Consider the following 23,909-nt stretch of genomic DNA (forward strand, 5'->3'; position numbering starts at 1 on the left):
ACTGCGTCACTAGTATTTTTTGCGTGACGACATAAGCAATGAAATGAGTATAGACAGTGGTGGTGCAGATGAATGAAGAATGAAGAAGCGTCATCTCTGACTATCTCGTATTTTTACTCTGACTCTGACTGTCTCTCCAATTTCTCGTTTACGAAAGCAAAATCTCGCAAACTTCATTACTATCCATTCATTCATTCGCTGTTTCGTTTCGATTGATTTCGAAAACGAAAACCGAATTGGATTCAGCTGAGAATGGGGCACAGTTCAAAGAAGAAGAAGCGCGGAGGAGGGAGTGGTCGCCGGAGTAAGGCTAGAACGCAGTCCAAAGATCACGTTTCTCAATTCGGCGCCGATGATAACGATCAGCTTTCCGAAGAGGTTACCGCATTGTAAGCTTCTTGCTTAGCTCAAACGCAGTTTTATCTACTAACATGGATTCCAATTCGTTACAATTGATATTTGTTAATATGAAATGATTTCGTTGTTGTTTGTTTAGATGCGCAATTTTTGAAGAAGACTGCAAAATTCTTCCAGGATCGCCACCTCAAATAGTTATTAAGCTTAGGTTTGTTTTTGCATGAGTGCAGTTAATATTTATCTCTCTTTTGTTGTTCATTGTTTTCTTCGTGAAATTTATTAGGCCATACTCAAAGGACATGGGTTATGAGGACGTAGATGTTTCTGCTGTTCTTGTTGTTAGGTAAGTGTGGTTTGTGAAGGTATATTGTTTGCTGATGAACGAGCTAATGACCATTCTCTTTCTCGCTAGGTGCTTGCCTGGGTATCCCTTCAAGTGCCCGAAGTTGCAGGTTACTCCTGAAAAAGGGTTATCAGAAACTGATATTAATAAGCTTTTGTCTCTACTCCACGATCAGGTCTAACTCTTGTCTTGTTGTTAACTGGTGATGTATTCTTTGCGTGGTAAAATTGTGAGTGTGATCATATTTGTGGCATGGATGAAATTATGGTTACCCCATGGCCGATGCTTCTGGGACATAAATGTGTGTGCTGGTAGCAGACTGAAGCAACCATGCCATGTGGTGCCAAAGTTTATGGAAAGGGTACTGGTTACCTCAAGTTGGAATTAATGCATAAAAACAAAAAAATCATTGAACCATGATCTGTAGAGCTTCTAACGAAAAATTGAGGAAAGGGTAGGTTAGAAGGTGGAGGTGCATGGAATTAAAATCTCATTGTTTCTCTGGCTAGAGATTTGGAGAGTAATTGAAAGATAGTTATTCAAGGGGAATTTTCTATAAGTGGTTCAGTTAATCTTTCAGTGGTTTGTCTTCTGCGGTATTTTTTTTGGTTTAACTGTATACAATTTTGTGACAGCTGTTATTCTCTCCATGCGTCTGTCTTTTCCCTCTTCCTTAGCCTCTAGGTTACTTACTTTGGATTTGGAAGAAGTATAATGTATTTATGTTTTGTTTTGCACTTTGTTCTTGTCCTTTTCAGGCTAATTTAAATGCTAGGGAGGGGCGTGTTATGATCTTTAATTTGGTTGAGGCTGCTCAAGAATTTCTTTCTGGAATTGAGCCAACAGTCAAATCAACTGAATCTGTGAGCTCACTATTCAATATTTTCTGTTAAGCTATCATTCATTACTATTATTACTCATTTGTTTTGTCATTATTCACTGGAACTTTTTATCATAAAACCAACCCTGGTCTTGTTTTCAATAGAAAAATAAGCTTGAAGAAGTCAGTGTTGATGGATTTTAATTTCATTATTTATTTGAAACATTTCTGACATTATTGCTGCTAAATGTTTGATTGGATTTTTTTTAATAATTGATGGTATTTTCATTGTCATGCCGTATAGTTTTTGCTAACTTATTTCTAAGAACAAGTTATTTTCTGCTTAAACTGATGGTAATGGTAATAATGTTTCTATCCTCCATTTGTAGATGCTTTTGCACTCAGCTATGGAAAGCAATGAAGAATTGTTTCCCAAGGATGTGGCATCTTCAAATAAGAATCGTTCTTTTGTTTATGGTTTTATAGACCTTTTCAGTGGCTATGGAGAGTCATGGAGTTGGGGTTTTGGAATGGACGAAACTGCTGGAAAAAGTTTGCTTCATCCCTCTAAGTCTGATGCCTCAAAATCACATTTAGGTGCCCGGGAGAAGAAACCTGATAGTAAGGAAACACCGTTAATAATGCCAGAACTTCCTGCTAAATTAGATACTGTTGGAGAAGTTAGTGAAGACAGCAAAAATAGCTTATCTTTGACTCATTCAAGTAGATCTTTGGTGGAGGATTTTGTAGAGAATGACTACAAAGGTGAGAAAGAGGTAATATATGATTTGCTTCTTGTAAGTTTGTGTACTGTTTGTTTGACTTCTGTCTATTTTTTCTTTGGTTTGGTCATCTACATTAATATCTTGACAAGGGCAATAGTATTAAGATGCATTCATTTTTAAGGTCATTGTTTTTACCAAGCCAGAATAATGTTTCTAACTGTCATAATTGATGAGTGTTTAAATGATTTTTGGGCTTTTCTTTGCCTTTTCTCTTATGAAAAGATCATTGATTCTGGAGGGAATAAAAGTTAAGCAATTTACGTGGATGGTACATGTTTTTTATGTAAAATTCTTGGAAGGTTTGATACACTATACTGTTGAATATTAATTTGGCAATGGCAGAGGAAGAATGCAGATCAGGTAAAGTAGAAGTTATCAACCTTTTTAGCTGGGTGATTTTTGAGTTTGATGAATGGACGTACTAGATAATTTTAAGTTTCTAGGGTCAATCTTATAGGAAGGACACCAGAGAAAGAAAGGGAGGTAGACCATAGGATTCAAATGAGATGGATGAAATGGAGGAGTTTCTTGGGTGTTATCTATGATAAATAGGTGCTGTTCTAACTTAAAAGGAAAATTTTACCGCACAACTATAACATCTGCAGTGATGTATGGAACACAGTGTTGGGTGGTAAAAAGACAACAGAAAAATAAATTTAATGTAACAAAGATGACTGAGATGAATGAGTGGACATTTTAGGCAAGACAGGATTGGGAAGGAATATGTCAGAAAAAGTTGGGGTGGCATCTATTATATAGCAAAGATGGTAGAATCTCACCTTAGGTAGTTCAGGACTCTGGGCACAAGTAGAGAAGACCTATAGAAGACTTAGTAAGGAGAGTAGATCAGATGCAAGGTGGCCAGTTGTAGAGACAGAGGGAGCTAGGGTGGCCAAGAAAAACTACAGGAAAAACAATTAGGAAGGATTTAGAATTCCATAATTTGTCTATAGACATGACATATGACAAAATATTATGGCATTGTTTGATTCATGTGGCTGATGTCACTTAGTAGAAAAAAGCTTGATTGTTGTTGAATTTGAGTTTGATGTTTGAAATCATTGTACAGTGAATAAGAGTTAAAACCAGAAAATTGGTAATTTTTATAGGTGGACAAAAATTAAGTATTATATGTCTTTGTATGTCATCCTATAGCAAGATTGTTAAAGACCTACTTGTAAGTCTTGATAAGAAAACCCTTACCTGATTGGTCTTTTTCATCCGGACCTTACCTGGACTGTTAGCCTCTTAGTCTCTTACTGTTCATTATTTTGTTACCTGATTGGTCTAGGTTTGTTCTAAATAACTTACTAAAGATAAATCAAGATGGATACTTATAATCAAATTCCTTGAATTGATGCAATGTGCCTCCGTTCTTCAGGGATGGATGTCAAATGGTTCAAGGTTAATTGAAATTTAGAAATTCTGTTATACTTGGTACCGTTGTAATTGGCTTGCATCTGTTTGAGACATTTGTTATGTCAACTCCTTTATTTTCTATATTTGTACCTGCAGTATTTTATTGTTGATGAGTATAAAGCAGAAGATAATGAAGGTATGTTTAAAAGTGAGTCTTCAGATTCTCAATCTTCTGCATCCTTGCCTCATCACCAACCATCTCAAACAGTTGAAAAGGATCTCATAATGGTAAAATTCTAATTATTGTTATCAGCTTCACTTCACTTGAGAATTATGCTCAGCATTGATTTGGTTTTTCTTCCTTTTGCGTTAGGTTCACATGCTTCGCCATGTTTGTGCTTCTAAAGGAGCATTGGCTGACTCTTTGCCACAAGTGGTGACAGAGCTGTACAATTTAGGGGTATGAAAAAGATCACTACTTTACCAAAAATAAAAATATTAATACTTTAATTTCTTAAATAATGTTTGTTCTACTGTTATCCTAATCCTTTTGAGTTAATTTGCAGATCATTTCTGACCTGGCACGTGATATGGCCTCTGAACCACCTTCCATTTTCAACAAAACCTTTGATAGTGTTTTTGAGAAACACCAGGTTGGCTAATCCATAGGGACATATTTTCCATTTCTCACCACTTAATCTGTTATTTATTTATTTATTTATGTTTTTGTCTAGGCTTCATCCTGTATATCTCAATTCTGGAAACCTTCTGATATTGGAGGCTCAGCCACACTTCCCCACAGTTCTCGATATTTGAATGATTTTGAGGAGCTAAGGCCACTTGGTAAATGAACTTCATGGATTTCAAGTTATACATATAGACAAGTATAATTCTGTGGGCTCATACTCCTAGATGTATAGCATGGTGATAGTTGATGGCTGTAACTTTCTTTTTAGTTGATGATGTGGATTGCCTGTTCTTTGGTGTTTCTTGGAAATGATAATAGGGTCCTTATTGTTTTTGAAACAATAATTTTGGCTCCTCAAAATTTTGGTCCCTTTACTATTACTACTATGTAATTTTGGCTCCTCAAAATTTTTTGCTTGCATTGAGTCTAATTTTTTAAATTGTTATAAATCAAATCTCCAATCAGTTTCATCTATATTAAACTCAACTTTTTATTTTTTTTAATCAAATAATGGGGCTTTACAATGAATATAGGATAGAAAATGTTTTGAAAGGTTCAAAAGCTAGAAATTTGAAGAATGTGAGGTTAGGGTTTCAAAGAGGGAAAAATTAGGGTTTTCTTATTTTGGGTGAAATATGATGTTTTTATTGGTGTATTTTAAGCAAAAGAGGGTTGAAATGATTTAAATGGTTCAATTCATAGAGGTTTTGATAAGTAAACGAGAATTTGTGAGCTGTAGGAAGAGGAAAACTAATGGAAGAACTTGATGGTAACAATTAAAATAATTGAAGGACTAAATTTGAACAAAATTGCATATTGTTCATAATAAAGGGATTAAAGTTGAAATTATAATAAGCATTACTATTGCCACAGTAAATGTTTTGTTTGGAATGGAAAACAGGTCATGGTGGTTTTGGTCATGTTGTATTGTGCAAAAATAAACTTGATGGAAGGCAGTACGCAGTGAAGAAAATCCGCCTGAAGGACAAAAGCATGCCGGACCGAATATTAAGGTAAACCTTAATAACTATGAAGGATAAATTATTCCTTTAGATAACTGTCACTTTTTAATGTATAATTTTGTCACTAATATCAAAAGTTCAGTGCATGATTTTTATAGTCCTTGCATTGTTATCATATTGATTATATTGGAAAATTTTACTGCATGAAGTTGCTCCATATCTCTAATTTCTTATTACAAAGCAGGTTGAGTTGTTCGTCTGCACTTTCTAATTCAACTCCTGCAAACTGTAATTTATGGTTAATTGAGGAAATGAAACAGTATGCAGTAACCATAATTATCGATGAAATGTTACCCTCTTTGGAAGCCCAGGATTGGTTTTGTTCTTTGACATAAAATAAGTGGTATTGATCCTGTGGGAAGTATGATTGGTAGTTTAAAATCTTGATAATCTAATAAAAATATTAATTGTTGTGGTTTTTATTATGTGCTGCTAAACTAATCCTGTCAAGTAGTCAATATTTTCACTCATCTTTTCTTTACATGGCAATGTTTTTTCCCCCACATAATGCACTGTGAGATACATGGTGCATGGTATAGCTATCTAGCTTCAACTATTCTTTTGATGACTCTTTCGGCTCAATTTTGCATTTCATCTACCTGTCTTAGTTTTTGAGGGCCATCTGCAATGTCATTGTCACTTTTAATTATTGCTCCAAGATACCAAGAATACTTGCATCAATTATCTCTTGCTCATTATATAAAACATTTCTGCATTCCTTCAGTCTTGTATGTTGCTGCTTAATCTTCATTCCTTAAATTTGTGTCTCAGTGTTCTCATTTAAACCCCAAACAGCTGCATCAACTTGTATGTTGTGTATGCTAACTTATACTAAAGAAATCAAGATAGAATTTAGAGCTGATATTAGATGTATAGATTGTAGGGCTGGAAGATAGTATATATAATGGAAGATGTGGGCAGATTCAAAAGAGAACAAAAAATGAAAAAAATTGCAAGAACATGTTTTGGCCATCTTTGCATGCTTGATGTCAGTGTTCCATAGCAAAAAAATGAAGACTTAGTGCCTAGGAGAATTAAAAAGTAGAGAACAAAGGTGCAAGCTAGGATGACTTGCAAATAAATATGTTTGCTATGGCCCATTCTGTTTAAACCATATCTTTGCAGTATATAGTGATTTTTGTCTGGGTCAATTTGATTACAATATGGAATTATAAAGCCGCACATATCTTGTTTATTGCCTCATGATGTTTTATGTTATTCATTTCCATTAATGTTGGCCACCCCGTATCACTCTTTTTACACGTGTTAGAAAGTATAAAAGAAAACAGTCTCTCATTATTTGACTGCTGTCTGTTTTGTCCATTGTCCTAGATTTTTCTTTGGTTTTCCTGTAACATCTTTTCCCAATTGCCATTTCTTACTTGTTCATCAATTTATCTATGGTGAGAAAATCAGGGAAGTGGCTACACTTTCTCGTTTACAGCATCAACATGTTGTTCGGTATTATCAGGTAAATTTTTCTTATTTTGTGAACCATTTTGCATATTATTGAAACTCTTCTTTGTTCCTTGTGTTAACTTATTATTTCCTTTTGTTTCTGCATTAATTGTGTATTCTGTCTGTTATGTTGACTATCCCACCCTGGTCTTTCGGATATAGTAACTTGTTGTGGATACTGCTTTGATTATACTTAAGATTAGAGAAAGAGAAAAGGAAATACTGAAAAAGTATGTATATTTCTGATAATTAAAACTGTACAAAGGTACCCTAATATATAATTCAGGGAGAAGCTAAAAATAAGGAAAGAATCAAGCTAAATCTGAGGAGATAATCCTAATTCCATAATGAACAGCAAATCACCTAAATAAAGGCTATTTACATAAAAACAAATCAAATCATAATCAAACAATATCTCCTAGGATATCTCAATAATCTAAGTAATATCTCAACACTCTCTCTCAAGCTGGAGCATATAAATTATATGCATCAAGCTTGTCACATATGTAAGCTATTCTCGGTCCTTTGTCACAAAAGATGTAGTAATTTCTCTAGACATAATCTTCTCACAAATAAAGTGACACTCTATCTCAATATGCTTAGTCCACTTGTGAAAAACGAGATTGGAGGCAATGTATAGGGCTGCTTGATTATCATAGATGAGACTCATAGAGCCTACTTCACAGAAACGCAATTCTTAGAGAAGGTGTTTCAGCCATATGAACTCACATGTCGGCCTCTGCACTAGACCTAGTCACAACGTTCTGCTTCTTACTCTTCCATGAAATCAAATTACCTCCTGATGTGGACAGTCTATCGGTCGGGGAACCTGCCCAATCTGCATCTGTGTATGCAACAATATCAGAATGGCCTCTATCTGTGTAAGCTAAACCTCTCCCAGGGAATCCTTTAATATACCTCAGAATTTGAATCATAGCATCCCAATGACTATCACAGGGAGAATTAAGGAACTGGTTGACAATACTGACAGCAAACGAAATGTCTGGCCTGATTATAGTCAAGTAATTAACCTTCCAACTAGTCTCCGATACCTTTCTGGATTAGAAAAGGACTCCCCTTGATTGGGTAGAAGCTTGACATTCGGATCTATAGGAGTATCAATTGGCTTGCAATTCAGCATATCAGTTTCTTCCAAAATATCCAAAACATACTTTCTCTGTGATATGACAAATCCCGCCTTTGATTGAGCTACATCAATTTCAAGAAAGTACCGCAGCCAACCTAGGTCTTTTGTCCTAAAATGGCAGACTAGGTGTTGTTTCAATCCTGCAATCCCATCATGATCGTCACCTGTAATGACTATATCATCAACATAGACAACTAGATAAATGTAACGGTTAGAGGAGCATCTATAAAACACTAAGTGGTCTGCTTCACTCAGAATCATGCCAAACTGCTGGATAACCTTGCTAAATCTCACCATACAAGGCCTTGTGAAGGCGACATACATATCATCGAGACTCCTCCTGACCAACAAAACCAGGTGGTTGTTTCATATACACTTCTTCCTCTAAATTGCCATGAAGAAAGACATTCTTGATGTCAAGCTGATACAAAGGCCAGTTTTGCATAGCTGCCATAGAGAGAAAGAGACAAACAAGGGCCATTTTCGCTACAGGAGAGAAAGTATCACTATAATCAAGGCCAAAGACCTGGGTATAACCCTTAGCCACCAAGCGAGCTATCAATCGATCAATTTGTCCGTCTGGACCAACTATGACAGTATAAACCCAGTGACATCCAACAATAGATTTTCCAGAAGGAGAAGGAACAAGTGTCCATGGCTGGTTGGATTCTAAAGCTTGCATCTCATCAATCATAGCCTGTTGCCACCATGGGTGAGAGAGAGCTTCCTGTGGAGACTTAGGAACAGGAGTAGAAGAAAGAGAAGCGACGAAAGTTGAGTGTAATGGAGATAATCGATGATAACTGAGAAAATTATAAATGGGATGGGGATTGCGAGTGTAACGTATACCTTTACGAACTATAATACGAAGATTATCTGACTCAGGTAAATACGAAGCAGGAGAAGGGATTGGCACTGGAGATGAGTCACTGAAACTGCCTTTAGGAGGAGCAATGGCAGGGTCAGGACGCGGACGACGTTGATAAGTAATCAAGGGAGGAGGAGAAAGCTACGAAGGAGGAGGAGGAGCAGACATATCTGATGTGGAAGTAGACGGAGGTATAGGAGAGACACAAGGAAGGGGCAGAACCTGAGTAGCAGGCTTTGAAGTCACTGGAGATGTAAAGAAAGGTGTGTCTTCAAAAAAGGTGACATCTGCTAATGTGTAGAAACGATGAGAGGAAGGACAATAACACCGATAACCCTTATGAACTCTTGAATACCCGAGAAAGATGCACTTGATAGCACGAGCAGAGAGCTTATCAAGTCCTGGAGAAAGATCATGAACAAAACAGGTGGAGCCAAAAACTCGAGGGGAAATAGGAAACAAGGGTTCATCATGAAACAATATGGAGTAAGGAACATTGTCCTGGACAGCAGAAGATGACATTCTATTTATTAGAAAACCTGTAGTGAGAACAGCATTGCCCCAAAACTTCAAAGGAGCATTAGCATTTATGAGTAGAGTACGCGTAGTTTCAATAATGTGGTGATGTTTACGTTCAGCAATACCATTTTGCTGAGGTGTATGGGGACAAGAAGATTGATGTATGACCTCATTACTGGCCAAGAAAGAATTAAAAGGAGCTAAAAAATACTCTCTGTCATTATCACTACGAAGAACTCGAATAGAACAGCCAAATTGAGTTTGAATTTCTTCAAGGAGACTTTGAAACACTCTGATCTTTCTTTAAGTAAGAAAATCCACATACATCTTGAGAACTCATCAATAAAAGTAACAGAATACTTGTGCCCTAAAACAGAAGTAACACGACTTGTTCCCCATACATCAGAATGAATAATATCAAAGAGAGATCGAGCTTGTGACAGGACTCACACTCTAAGGACTCCAAAGAAGACAAGTGGGGAACCATTTTCTTTAACTTGTTGAGGCTTGGATGTCCTAACTGATGATGAAGAAGACTAGAAGACTCAGTAATGGTGCAAGCAATTGAGGAAGGAGACTGAAGGTAATAAAGTCCACATGACTCATATCTTGTACCAATCGTCCGCCCCGTACTTCGGTCCTGTATATGAAAAGAATAAAAAATGAAGGTTATGGAGCAATTTTGACTGCGGGTTAGACGATAATAGAAATCAAATTAAAAGGACAATTAGAAACAAGGAGGACAGAATCAAGAGATAAAGATGGGAGAGGGGTGGCTTGACCAATGCCACTAGCTTTAGCTTTTGACCCATCTGCAAGAGTAATGTAATGAAGAGTTTTAGGTTGGGATAACTTGGAGAAAAGAAGGGGATTTCTAGCGACATGATCGGAGGCACCAGAGTCCAAAATCCAGGAACCAACCGACGATGATTGAGAGATACAAACTGTGGAATTACTAGTATGGGAAATTGTGGCTGAAGACGAGGCCTGTGATGCTTTGTACTGTAAAAACTCCTTATACTCATCATCAGACAACATATTTTGTTTGGTGTTCCTGGGTTCCGACTGCTTTCCATCATCAGAGGTCTGAGTCACATTGACTGATTTTTCTGGGAAGCCAATCAAAGACACCTTTCCTGTGTATGGCCAAAACGCTTACAATAGGTGCACTGAGGGTGTCCTCCACCACAACCACCTCGGCCACCCCCACGACCTCGACCATGACCATGATCTTCGCCTCCACGACCAGCAAAATTAGAAACAAGAGTAGAAGAGTTTGGGCCTGTTTGGAATCCACCTCCTCCTATTCCTCCTGAACTAGGGAGACGTATGATGCAGCTAATGAGACTTTCTGTTGAGGGAATGTCAGGGGCAGTGAGGATTTGACTCCAAACAGACTCATACTCCTTACTAAGGCCATGGAGAACATAGATCATACAGACATTGTCAAGCTTCTCAAGCATTTTCTCTAAGTCATTATCGGTCATAAGAAGTTTATACTCATTCACGACTGATTGAGCCTTATTAGCATAGGATATAACATCATCCTCTGTCATCTGGAGGGTGGCTAGATTGTGAACAACATCATAGAGTTGTTGGATGTCATTAGAATAAACCGTTTGAGCCTTCTTCCAAATATCATAACACGAAGTGTAAGTGCGATAATGGACTAACAAAGAAGGTTCAATGGAATGCCATAAAAGAGAGACCAAGTGGTAATCAGCCTGTTCCCAATCTTCTTGTAACGCAGCATCAATCTCAGACGACTACTTGGTGAGATGATCCATAAGCTTTTGTCCAAGAAACCAGATTTTAACAGTAGCCGACCAATTCAAATAGTTCTTACTGTTGAGTTTCTCTGAAGTTATGGAGGGGTTGCTAGAGAAGACAAAGGACACAAGGCCCTTACCATCAGATTCAGAGTTGTTGGATGCTGAACTCATGGATACCCAAAGAAAGAAAACAAGGACAACCAAGAAAAAAAAAAGGGCCAAGAAGGAGACTTTCTGGAGAACAGCCCCTAGAAATGAATAGAGGAAGCTCCGGCGAGTCTGACAAAGCCGGTGGCAAGACGAATGGTGGCTTGGAGGGTGGCGCGTGTATCTCACTCGCCGGTGATGCTCCTCGGAAAGAAAATGCGCGTGACGGCGCGTGGGTGACCGGACTGTGGCGGCGCTTCAGGGATGCACCGATCTGACGACAGCGAGGCAGACTGAGGGTTGCCGGTGACGGGACCTGGGTACTGTTTAGGGTGCTCTGTTTTAGGGTTTTGAAGACTAGGGTTTCTGAGCAGCAGAAGCAGAGTCCCCAAGATCGGGGGCTCTGATACCAACTTAAGATTAGAGAAAGAGAAAAGGAAATACTGAAAATGTATGTATATTTCTGATAATTAAAACTGTACAAAGGTACCCTAATATATAATTCAGGGAGAAGCTAAAAATAAGGAAAGAATCAAGCTAAATCTGAGGAGATAATCCTAATTACATAATGAACAGAAAATCACCTAAAAGGTTATTTACATAAAAACAAATCAAATCATAATCAAACAATATCTCCTAGGATATCTCAATAATCTACGTAATATCTCAACAATTATATTCCAAGAGAGACAGTTTTTGGAAGAGTCTATAAGTAGAGATGCAAATATAAGCATGTGTTTATCTATTTCCACAATATTATGTGCTTATATGATGATTTTAATAACCATAAATCTTCCAGGCATGGTTTGAAACTGGAGTTTCTAATTCTTATGGTGATTCTGCTTGGGGTTCAAAGACTCCAGTGAGCTCTACTTTCAGCTATAAAGCTGCAACCTCCAATGATGCCTTTGGGCATGAGAGTCAGCTTGAATCAACTTACCTTTATATACAAATGGAGTACTGTCCCAGGTATGATTCTCAGTGAGTTCTATTCTTTACATTTAGATTTTTTTGTGGGACTGTGCTTGCTACCATCCATGTAAGTTTGTTATAAGCCTGTCCTTTGACCATGTTTCAAGGTCAGTGCCCCCTCTGAAGTCACGGTAAGGGAAGATTGTTTAGATTTTAGAAGCTTAAAATTATTCCTGCTCCTGTGCAAACAATTTTAGGCTTTTAAGTCAAGTGATCCTTTGATTAAATCCATCACTCAGTCAGTTGTTACAAGAAATCTTAGTGGTGTCATAGGCTAAGTTGGAGTGTTTCATGTTGCCTAGTTGACTCAGTGGAAATTTTATAACCATCTAATAAAGAGCTGTGCAATTTGTGGGTGATTAGGGTGTTCAAGAGTTATATTTGCAAATCTCATAATTTCAAAAATAGAGATTTCATTCATATTGAATAATATATCAATGGGTGAGTGTGAGCTATATACATGAGAACCTAAAGTAAATAAGAAAAAAAAAAAAAGAAATGGATTAAAGTTTATATGAATCTCTTAACTGACTAAGGAATACAATTAAATAAGTCCACTTCTGGGGATATATTCTGTATCTATCTCAAGAAATTTCCTGAAATAGCTGATTGACTATGCATGCTTTTCCACAGCAAATTAATAACAAGTAAAGTTAAAGTCTCTAGACAATTTTACTCTTCTTATCCCAGGTTCTGGTCATTGCCTAGAGTGTTCAGTCTGCAATCTCTTCTCTCTCCCCAGATAACTTTTTCTACATAATTTCTTTGTTTTTTCTCTTTCAATTTGGTTTGGTAATTAGTCTTTGGAATTTGGACATTATTAGCAACTAACAAATAGAAGGAATGGGAATAGACAGTGGAGGGAAAAATATACTTTCCAAACTCCTTGTATACTAAATTACATGTGTAACACAAACTCACAAGCACACTCACTGTTGTCCCCGTACATTGTATTCACTACATTTCATTCCTTTTTCTTTTTTTCTGGGTGGTTTTGTCGGATTTAAAGGACTCTTCGCCAGGTGTTTGAATCATATAATCATTTTGACAAAGAATATGCATGGCATTTATTTCGCCAAATAGTGGAAGGCCTGGCACACATACATGGACAAGGAATAATTCATCGGGACTTAACACCAAGTAACATATTCTTTGATGCTCGCAATGATATTAAAATTGGTGATTTTGGTCTTGGTAAGATCCTGAATCAATTACTTGTTTTTCTTTTTCCTTTCTGTTATGTTTCCAATATTTTACTCTACCTAGCTGATTTTAACAATGGATAACTTCAAAATTTGTGAAGGGTGCTCATGAATTACCAGAAGGCCAAGGAATATCTAGGCTAGGGAGAGTTCCAATTTTAGTTTGCATGTGCAAAGTTTGTTTATCAATGTTGAATTTCTATTAGTTTTTTTTTTTTTTATAAGCAAAACAGCTTCGCAGATGAGTTGAATTTCATTAGTTGCAGTTAAGATCAATAGTAATATTCGCTCATGTATGTTTTTTGTCCTGGATTGTTGGTCCACCTGTTTAGTGTTTATACAGTAGCATTATATACCCCTCTTGGTGTGGTTTCCCTGTTTTTTAATTGAAAAATTTTATAAAAAATGATTCCCTGTCAATGTTTGAGCTTTCTACTCTAGCAGGGAATAACGGATGGTTGTTTATTGATGCAACATCAAAATTTCTAATTTTTTAATTTTTTTCTTTTCAGCCAAATTCTTGAAGTTGGAGCAGCTGGATCAAGATTTGGGCCATCCTGCTGATACCACTGGAGTTTCCATTGATGGCACTGGACAAGTGGGGACTTATTTCTATACAGCTCCTGAAATTGAGCAAGGATGGCCCAAGATTGATGAAAAGGTGTAAAGCATTTATCATTATTTAATTCTAATCAGTTGGCTTATCATCTATTGCTTTAAGCCAAAATATTTAATTCTTTGGTTTATTGGGCTACAGGCTGATATGTACAGCTTAGGAGTGGTTTTCTTTGAGCTTTGGCACCCATTTGGGACAGCAATGGAGAGACATGTTGTTTTATCTGATCTGAAGCTGAAAGGGGAACTTCGACCTGCTTGGGTTGCTGAGTTTCCAGAACAAGAATCCTTGCTGCGGCAGTTAATGTCTGTGGGTCCTTCAGATCGCCCTTCTGCCACAGAACTTCTGCAAAATGCATTTCCTCCACGAATGGAGTCTGAATTATTGGATGGCAAGTGATTATGAACTTTATTGTGCATTCTGATTTTGTACTCTTGTGTAGAACCTACATAATGCACATTGTTATCCATCATAAGAATTCATCATTTTATCCTCTTAGGCCTTAGCTGAAGTTTACTACATGGATCATAAAACTTTAACACATTGGGCTGTCAATCAAAGGATAATAAATCAATGTTTTCTATAAATCATCACATATAAGTCATGTGGAGACCATAATTCCTTTTACAGTGTGCACTTTATGGACTTTGGTTTTTGATTGAGCGCAAAGGTATCATGTGATTCATGTAGTAGATTACTTAGTGGGATAAGGCTTAGTTGTTATGAAACTGATAAACTTAGAGCATTTTCATCAATTTGTGTTTAAACTTTAAAGGTGGTCTAAAAATTAAAGTTACTAAATTAAATGTTGTTTTGCACATATGTGATAGTGCATCTTTTTTCTTTTTTAATATATAAGAAAAGAAAAGGCACTTCTTTAATAAAGAGATGTTTTAAAAATTTATAATAATGAAATTTAAAATAAATTATATATTTAAAAAGATATCTCAGCAAAGTACACCTTTCACTCTCTTGACATGGTTGTAGCTTATTATTATTTTTTTGATGAATATAAAACATATTTTGACTGCCAAGAAGTACAAATATAGAAGCAATCTGATGATATTGACAAGTGCAGTTAATAATGCAAATTTAAATGTCATGCTGAATTGATCTTACTGGTAGACTGCAGACGTCTAAGAATTACATACTGCTTTGGAATATATATACATATATATTCTTGCATAGTCCTGAACAACTGTTAGTTCTCTATGTTCAGATATTCTACGAACAATGCAGAAATCAGAGGATATGAGTATATATGATAAAGTTTTAAATGCTATCTTTGATGAAGAGATGTTAAGCACAAAACACATTCGTCAGGTTGGTAGGTTGGGGTCAGTTGGAGATAAAAGTTCATCCATTCAGTGCACAGAATTCGAAACTGAGGTTCGAGATTATGTTGTAGAGGTAAACAGGGAAATTTTCAGACAGCATTGTGCAAAGCACCTAGAAATATCGACAATGAAATTATTGGATGATTGTCCACAGTTTAATAGGTCAATATCTTTTTTCTATAAATGCCTTCCTACCTTGTAACATATCTCTTTGTGGTCTTGACAGCCTAGATATAAGATTTCTGGTTTTGATTTTTATTGAGTAGAAATGCAGTTAAACTTCTGACCCATGGAGGAGACATGCTTGAACTTTGCTATGAGTTGCGTTTGCCTTTTGTGTACTGGATTATATTTAACCAGGTACTGGATTTATTAGCTTGATTTTATTTCTTTCCTTTTTTCCTTCAACTATATTCCATTTCGTTGAAATTTGACAACAATTAACTTTCACTATTCTAGTATGGCATTGTTGAATGAGTTTTCCAATAATACTTTTAATAGATGGATAAAAATGTGATTTGTAATATTAGATTTATATATATCTATAATGCTCTTCTAGCAGAACAAAATACTATTGGAAAACCAATTTTATCAGAATATTCATCAAGATTCACTTTAAATTCTTTTGCATCATAAAATTGTTTTGTGAACTAAATAGATTAGATGGCATTACTAGGTGGATGCAGTAATATAAAGCAATGCTTGCAGAACCATTCTTGGTCTTATTTATAATGTGCCTTTGTGTATGGTGCTAATAACTATGTTGGGGATAGTTTTCGAAAGAGAATAACTAAGTGATTTCCTAAATCCTACTTAGATGGAAATCAGTCAAGGATGAAAAGAGTTAACAAAATGAATTTTTTGTTCTTATGAGAGTGTTTGGAATGTGAAAAAATGGGGTTTGATTTGATTTATAATCAAATTGTGTTTGATATATTTAAAATAGAAAATGATATTTGTACAATCCCATATAATGTTTTAGATTTAACAATACAGTCAAATATCGTGGGATTTGTTAGCATTTGACTTTAAACAGATAGACTATTTTACCCTTACTAATTTTAAAATTTTACCTCTCATACCTAATAATCTAATTTCACAATAAGAGATATTACACTATAAAGGTAAAAATGTTAAAAGCAAGATGAAATTACATCAATTCTATGATGAGTTCCAAACATAAGATTCAATTTCCAAATCAATTCAAACTCAATTTATCATAATAGTTTCCAAACATGAGATTGAATTTCCAAATCAAATCAAAACATTTTCAATTTTTGCTCAACCAATGTGATGTTCAAGAAGTGGTCTAAATTGAAACGTGAAAACAAGAATTTTATAGAAAGTTTTTTTTTTTTTTCCAGCTAGCTGTAATCTTGCTAAGAACATCTTTTTACCCTCCTAACAAAATAAAAAAAAAAATGTAGAGGAAGAAAAAATATTTTATATCTGATGTTCTGAACTGCATCAGAGCCAAAGAAAATGTCCTTGTCAGTTTTTACATTGCTTCTCTATTATTTTTCCTGGATTTCTGCTAGGCAGAGGGCCAAATGTGTGACTTAAATCTACATTATGTGTAGAAATCTTCATTCAAACGCTATGAGATATCATGTGTCTTCAGAAGAGCAGTTGGACATTCATCACCAAATCGCTACCTTCAGGTATTATCCTACATATGATATTTCTGATGAGCTTTGCTATTATTTTTCCTCCATTGTATTAAATCAATCTGAAGGAACAAGACAACTGAACTGAAAATTTTCAGTTGGTTTTTGGTGAAAGAATATTAAACAATTGAGTCTCTTCTCTTGTATTCAATGAATAATCTGTTTGGATTTTCTATAATGGTTTGTGATGCTCTACATGAAACTTTCCAAGAAATATTATTGCATGTTCAAACTCACGTAGTATGAAATCATTGCCCACAGGGAGACTTTGATATTATTGGTGGTACCTCAGCATTGACAGAAGCAGAGGTCATAAAGGTGCTATTTTGTGATTTATATTTTAGATGGTTTTTCTGCTTTCATTTTCTTTTTCATTATTCAGTATTAAAGTTTTGCATGTAGTATAGTGTTATCCATGATAGCATTATAACGCTTGGTAGTTATACAACCTGGTTCTATCAATTGAAAGATTTCATTAGCATGGTAAATTAATCTGTACTTTTTGATATTGTTTTCAAAATAAAAAGACACAGGACTTGATAAATTTTCTGACGTGACTGAATTGCTTGAGATATTAGATCTCAGCCTTCTGAATTTTTATTTAATCACTACACACTTGAACTCTTATGATTCAGGGATTAGATAATGTGTTTATCTTTTTACTGCTAGTTTCCTAATCTATATATGTGCAGGTAATAATTGAATCCTAGTAAACAAGGAAATACATGTCTTAGGAAACAAAGAAATATGGAAATCTAATCTAAACAAATCTCAACAGGAATCTTTGCTATCCAATGTATAATTGTTAATTCTGTGCTTCTGAAATCTTTCAGCCTTGTGTCATATGATGTTGATCATTCTGAGGAACTAAGCTTATTTACCAATTGTATTATAGGTCACAAGGGACATAATCACTTGTTTTTTTCATGAAGACTCATGTGACATTCATCTAAATCATGGTGACCTCCTGGATGCAATTTGGTCATGGATTGGAGTCAAGGTAGAACATAGACTCAAAGTAGCAGAGGTATGTCATTTAGTGGTGCAATCACAAAACCTGGATTATTAAGTTTGTAAGGATAGAGTATGACAGAATTCTAATTTTCTGAAGCTTCTTTCAATGATGGGTTCTTTGCGCCCACAATCCTCAGAAAGGAAATCAAAGTGGGTAGTTATAAGGAGGCAGCTTTTGCAGGTGAGAAAAATTGTAAAAAAAATCTTGTACCATCAGAGAAGACAGTTCTAAAACTTGTTCATTTGCAATTTTAACACTTCTCCAGGAATTAAATTTAGCAGAGGCTATGGTAAATAGGTTACAGACAGTAGCTTTAAGATTTTGTGGATCTGCAGATCAGGCACTCCCCCGATTAAGAGGAGCTCTTCCATCCGGTAAATTTCTTATAGTCAGATTGTAGTATACAATTGCACATTTCAGAAGGAAGTTCATGCTTATTGGCAAATTGTAAATTATTGCAGATAAACGTACATTCAAGGCACTTGATGAATTGTCTGAGCTTGTTAGTCTCTTGAGAATTTGGAGGATTAACAAAAATATCTATATAGATGCACTAATGCCACCGACTGAAAGTTATCATAGAGATATGTTTTTTCAGGTATTATAAATTTATCTTTTAGTTTTAAAAAATATTTCGATTTTGTCATATCAATTCATTTTGTAATAAACACTCCTCATTCTCTACTTATGATTTATCTGTTGTCAATAACTATTGAAGACTTGGGGTTGGATTACTGTGTTAGTAGATGAATCACTTGAATCTCTCATTGTGCTGTACCTTCCTAGACATTACACAATGGTTGAAGATTGAGTTGTGCAAAAGGATTATTTATCTATTGCATTGGTTTGGCAAATAATACAACCCTTTTTACATTGTTTGTATCTATCTGACACTCTTCCAAGCTCTTCTTTTCTGAATAGTTTTGCAACAAGATTTAAATTTGGAAGGAACAATGATTGACATTGAATGGCGTTCAACTTAGCATGGATCAAGTGCTAAATTATGGACAATTAAAAGTATGTAAAAGGATTGTTAAGATGTCCCACATTGATTAAAATTAGAGCAAGAATACTCTTTATAAGGGTTATAGTAGTTCTCCTCCTATAAGCTAACTTTTGAAAGTAAGTTAGGCCCAAATTTCTTAACATAGTACTAGAGTCTATCTAGTTTAAATGTTAGATTACTTATAGATGTCCAATCTTGTTGGACCACCCGTACAAATGTCTAGTCCTGCAAATTTCATGCACCAGATGTCCAATCTTAAGCGCGAGGGAGTGTGTTAAGATGTTCTATATTGACTAAGATTAGAGCTAGAATACTCTTTATAAGGGTTATGGTAGTTCTCTTATAAACTAGTTTTGGGAGTGAGTTAGGCTTAAGTTTTTTAATAGGAATAATAAATTCATGGTACTTTATGCCTATCTCGTTTAATAAATGGAATCTGCATGGGGTTAATCATAAAAATTAGGATAAAGGGTAATTAACACAGCAAACACCGAACTGTTGTTATGGAACTAATCTTGCTGACTAAGAATAATCAGTCTGAGCCACTGACTGAAAAGTTTAAAGAAATACATCTCCTTTATATTGCTTCATGCAAAAAAAGAATAAACTTGAATCCATCAGCGAACTAGCTAGTTTTTCTTGTCCAACTATGTATATGTCCTTGCTTGATGCTCACTGTTGTTTTCAACATGTAATGTTCCATATAAAAAGAGCATCAAGATGACAATGTGACATAATGCAATATATGATAAAGAAAATTCACTGAATATCTAAATTTTTATTGCTGTTTTTATATATATATCTTTGTATGATGAACTTTTTCTATCATGTCAAATTGTTATTAATTTGGCAAATCATGGAATACTTGTAAAACAAAGTATTGATAATGAAAAGGAAAGATTGATAGGCCCTGTTGTTTAACTATATAATGGAATACTTGTAAAACAAAAGTATTAATTTTTATGCCATGTTCCATAAATAGTTAGCCGTTTTTTTATTGATAATGAACTAGGTACATTTTAGAGTAAATATACAATTTGATCCTTGAAAGTGACATCTTGTTTATCTTTGGTCCTTGAAATTTTTACTTTGTATAATTTAGTCCCGAAAGTGTTAACACTCTTGCATTTGGTCCTTCTCTCACAAAAATATAATCAAAATGAAGAAAAATATAAGCAAAATTGACATATTTGGGGACTAGATTGTACACACTGACACTTTCGAGGACCAATTAGATTTTTTCCAAAGAGGACCAAAATATGATCAAATTGACACAATTTTCAGGACCAGTTTGTATATTTACTCTTTCTAAAATATTTATATTGCTTGATGGTTCTTGGAATTGCATATTAAGGATCAGTGGGGCTAGAATATGCATGTGTTGATGATTCTAATGAAGTTACTTGTCTTGGAAGGTATACTTGAGGAAAGAGCACAGTCCTGGATCACTCTCTGAAGGTGCCTTGCTGGCCGTTGGTGGTCGATATGACTATTTGCTTCATCAGTTGTGGAGTAGTGACTATGTAGGTTATGCATATTTCTTCTGATTGCCTTCAACAGGCCTTGTATATTCTATAATATTTTGTTTCTCTATTTCTGACTATTGAACATACTTCTAGAATGTGGGATAATCATGTATAATTGCCATTTACTTGGATCACAAATTGTGATATCAACTTGCCATGCTTAAACTCTTTGGCCAGAATTTGAAATGGTGCTAATGTGTGCAGCTTTGTCCCTCATGCTCTACTATGCATTGATTCCATCCTTTGCCCCAAACATATTGGTGTCAATTATCTTTAACTGTTGATATCAAGTTTCACTTGCATGTGCTTTAGTTTTGCCAGTGTTAGCTTCTTGCAGTCGTAGAGAACTTGAAGCTTTTTTTTATGTGAATGTTATATTTTTTCTAATTACTTGTCTTCTCTATGATCCAGAAAGGAAATCCCCCCACTGGTGTGGGGACTAGCCTTGCTCTGGAGACAATAATTCAGAATTGTCCTCTAGATTTTAAGCCCAATAGGTTAGTGTCCTTTGACCCATACTTTCCTTAGTCTCATTATTTTAAAATTTTATAAACTCCTTGGCACTTAGTTTTTTTTTAATTATTTTTTAGTTTATACAAATAATACACAAACACTTGGTAGGATAAAAGCTTGATTGTTGGTGGTCTATGCTCATACACTCGTGACTTTCTCAATTGTTTCAGAAGTGAAGCCAGCACCAATATTCTTGTCTGTTCAAGAGGAGGAGGTGGTCTGTTGGTGGAGCGCATGGAGCTAGTTGCTGAATTATGGGAAGAGAACTTTAAGGTTGAGATATCCAAACAATTATAATCTGCATAATTATTATTACTTGCTTCTGTTTACTCATCTTTCATGTCATCAGGCTGAATTTGTTCCTACCCGTGATCCAAGTCTTACAGAGCAGTATGAGTATGCTAATGAACATGATATCAAATGTCTTGTCATCATCACTGATACAGGGTTCTCCCTGACAGATTCTGTTAAGGTAATGTGTAATGCTCTGCAATTCCTTTCTCTTAGGCTCGTACAGTGATTTCTATTGCGATTTACATCATACACCACAGTCTTGTGGACTGTTGCCTCAAAAGAATTTGTGCTTTAGTTATGCTAATTGAACAAGGTCATTGTTCTAGGTAGAGATGCAAATAATTCTACAAGGAGGCTGTTAAAAGAATCAGTTAAAACAATTAAATAGGATAAAAAATGACTGTGGGAAGCAGTGATGAAAAAAATATGGACATTAGAAGGCTAGTGGACAGGAGGATGAAATGGTTGTAGGATCAGATAGCTATGGAAGATTTTGATAGTGAATGACACAGATTAAGGCTTTTTCATGGGAATTAGGATTAATACTATTTATTCTCTTTCTCTAATGTGAAATATCTGCTACGTATGCGACAATTCCCTGGGAATCGATCATAATTTTAATCCCTGTTGAATCTATATAATTGATGTGACAGATTCATCATCGTTTTTTATTTTTACTGGTCAATCCTAGAATGATCTCCTGTCCATAGGTGAATAAAATATGTTCCATTTTCAAAATTTATCACGGTTCAACTGGTTATAAGAGTTGTGTTTGAATCTCAGATATGGTAAATTTATTAATGCTCGTAGCAGTTATCTAGTAATTTTTTTTAATTAATGAACTGATAATAATAATAAATTGGAGCACTTGGCCTACTGGACATGTAATCTGATCCCAAGACAATGTTATATTTACTGATATAAATTGCCTCCAGGTTCGACACCTTGAACATAAAGGGGAGAAAAACGTTGAGAGAGAAAACCTTGTCAAGTTTTTATCAGATGCTATGGCAACACAATTTAGAAATCCCTCCATTTGGATCTGATCGCATGTTCTTAGAAGCACAACTGTTTTGCCTCCGCCTTCAACATGAATACACGTGAGTTGTTCCTGGAGCATACGGAATATTTTCAGCTACTGAACAATATTCTAAGCGGGACCAGATTATCAACGGGATGGCTTCTACTTTCCTTGAACGTAGAAGAAAATTCATGTATATCAGTTTTGCTGCTTTTATGGTTGATCATTGAATCTTTTTCAGATTATTTTTAGATGATTCAGATACATAATCAACAATACTTTGTATAGGAGGAAAGGGAGGTTGAAAGTGTACATGTTTTCAATGCGGGACTGGAGAAAAAAGAAAGTTCAAAGAAAGTGAACTTTTAATATGGGACTTGTGAAGGAAAACAAATGAGGTTCAATTTTTTAGGTTTAAAATATGCTTGAAGATTTATTTTTTATTTTAAACTTCATTTAATTATTTTATATTTTTTAAAATTAGGTGCTCACATCAGCTTTCTTTTGCATAATCTTTCAGTCAAAAAGGATAAGTAAAATAAACAAACAACTAATTTTGTCCGTATTTTCTTTCATAAGCAATAAATCAACTATACCAGAATCCATAACAAAAACTAATCATTAACAATATAACAATCCAATTTGCAAAGTTACACTAGTTAATATAAAATGTAATTACCAAAGAATTTGAAGCGCGTCTATCATCACATCTGTATGTTTATTATCACCTTTTAAAGTAATTTTTATCTAAATTTTTTTCTTATAATTATATTAATAATAAGGATATTTTACATATATATTTTTTAAATTGGTGTGATGATAGACATTCATAAGAATCTGCAATATTGCAATAAATGATTAAGATTAAATGAGATTAACAAAAATAAGAAACTTATATAATATTGAGTAAGCTTTATTTGCTACCAATAATGTTAAAATAAACCATTTTTAACGTTAATAATAATAAGACATCTATCTTTATAATTATTTATAAATACCTATCATTAAAAAAAATTGTTATAATGGGGTGGCAAAAAACAAACAAAATAACTTTTAATATGATGCATAACATTTTAAAATACTTTGAAGGAATTAATACTAAATTATAATTAAATTTTAAAATTAATTTTTTGAAGAAATAAAAATAACTTATAATTAATTTTTTTTTCAAAATTTTTATTGCTTTCTCTACAAAATACAATCTTTTTGAATTTCAACATGTAAAGCCATCAAATTATTGGTTGGATATTAATAAAAAAAAATATTTATGCCCTTTAAAATCATATTGGAATTCAATATTACCGTTAATCATAATTAAAGTGAATTATATATTATAAATTAAGTTGGGTTAAATTATTAGTAATATAATATATTTCGAAGATAGCCCTTATAGCTCAGTGGTAGAGCGTCAGTCTTGTAAACTGAAGGTCCGTAGTTCGATCCTGCGTGAGGGCA

General features: G+C 34.8%; 1 protein-coding gene and 1 non-coding gene across 3 annotated transcripts; both read left to right on the forward strand.

The window, feature by feature from the left end:
* LOC113864346 (eIF-2-alpha kinase GCN2) lies at window positions 1-22,869 on the forward strand. 2 transcript variants are annotated; one of them, XM_027497951.1, is made up of 29 exons: window positions 1-389; window positions 497-565; window positions 641-700; window positions 770-875; window positions 1,459-1,563; window positions 1,910-2,296; window positions 3,821-3,952; window positions 4,038-4,124; window positions 4,231-4,317; window positions 4,399-4,507; window positions 5,254-5,365; window positions 6,791-6,845; window positions 12,085-12,254; window positions 13,267-13,451; window positions 13,972-14,120; window positions 14,217-14,466; window positions 15,295-15,574; window positions 15,679-15,772; window positions 16,993-17,073; window positions 17,341-17,397; window positions 17,975-18,106; window positions 18,191-18,274; window positions 18,360-18,468; window positions 18,556-18,692; window positions 20,516-20,623; window positions 21,038-21,123; window positions 21,310-21,412; window positions 21,489-21,611; window positions 22,369-22,869. In XM_027497951.1, exons 1-29 carry the CDS (start codon window positions 253-255, stop codon window positions 22,477-22,479), a joined length of 3,705 nt encoding a protein of 1,234 aa, XP_027353752.1. In that variant the 5' UTR covers window positions 1-252; the 3' UTR covers window positions 22,480-22,869. The 2 variants fall into 2 exon arrangements, with proteins under 2 accessions (XP_027353752.1, XP_027353753.1); XM_027497952.1 differs by lacking the exon at window positions 1-389 and having other exon boundaries at window positions 497-551.
* A 968-nt stretch (window positions 22,870-23,837) lies between these two features.
* TRNAT-UGU lies at window positions 23,838-23,909 on the forward strand. The gene has a single exon. It is a non-coding gene; the product is annotated as a tRNA-Thr (tRNA).

The sequence above is a fragment of the Abrus precatorius genome, unplaced genomic scaffold (assembly GCF_003935025.1).
Source record: "Abrus precatorius isolate BTA unplaced genomic scaffold, Abrus_2018 Scaffold4, whole genome shotgun sequence".
In the NCBI taxonomy this organism is placed as follows: domain Eukaryota; kingdom Viridiplantae; phylum Streptophyta; class Magnoliopsida; order Fabales; family Fabaceae; genus Abrus; species Abrus precatorius.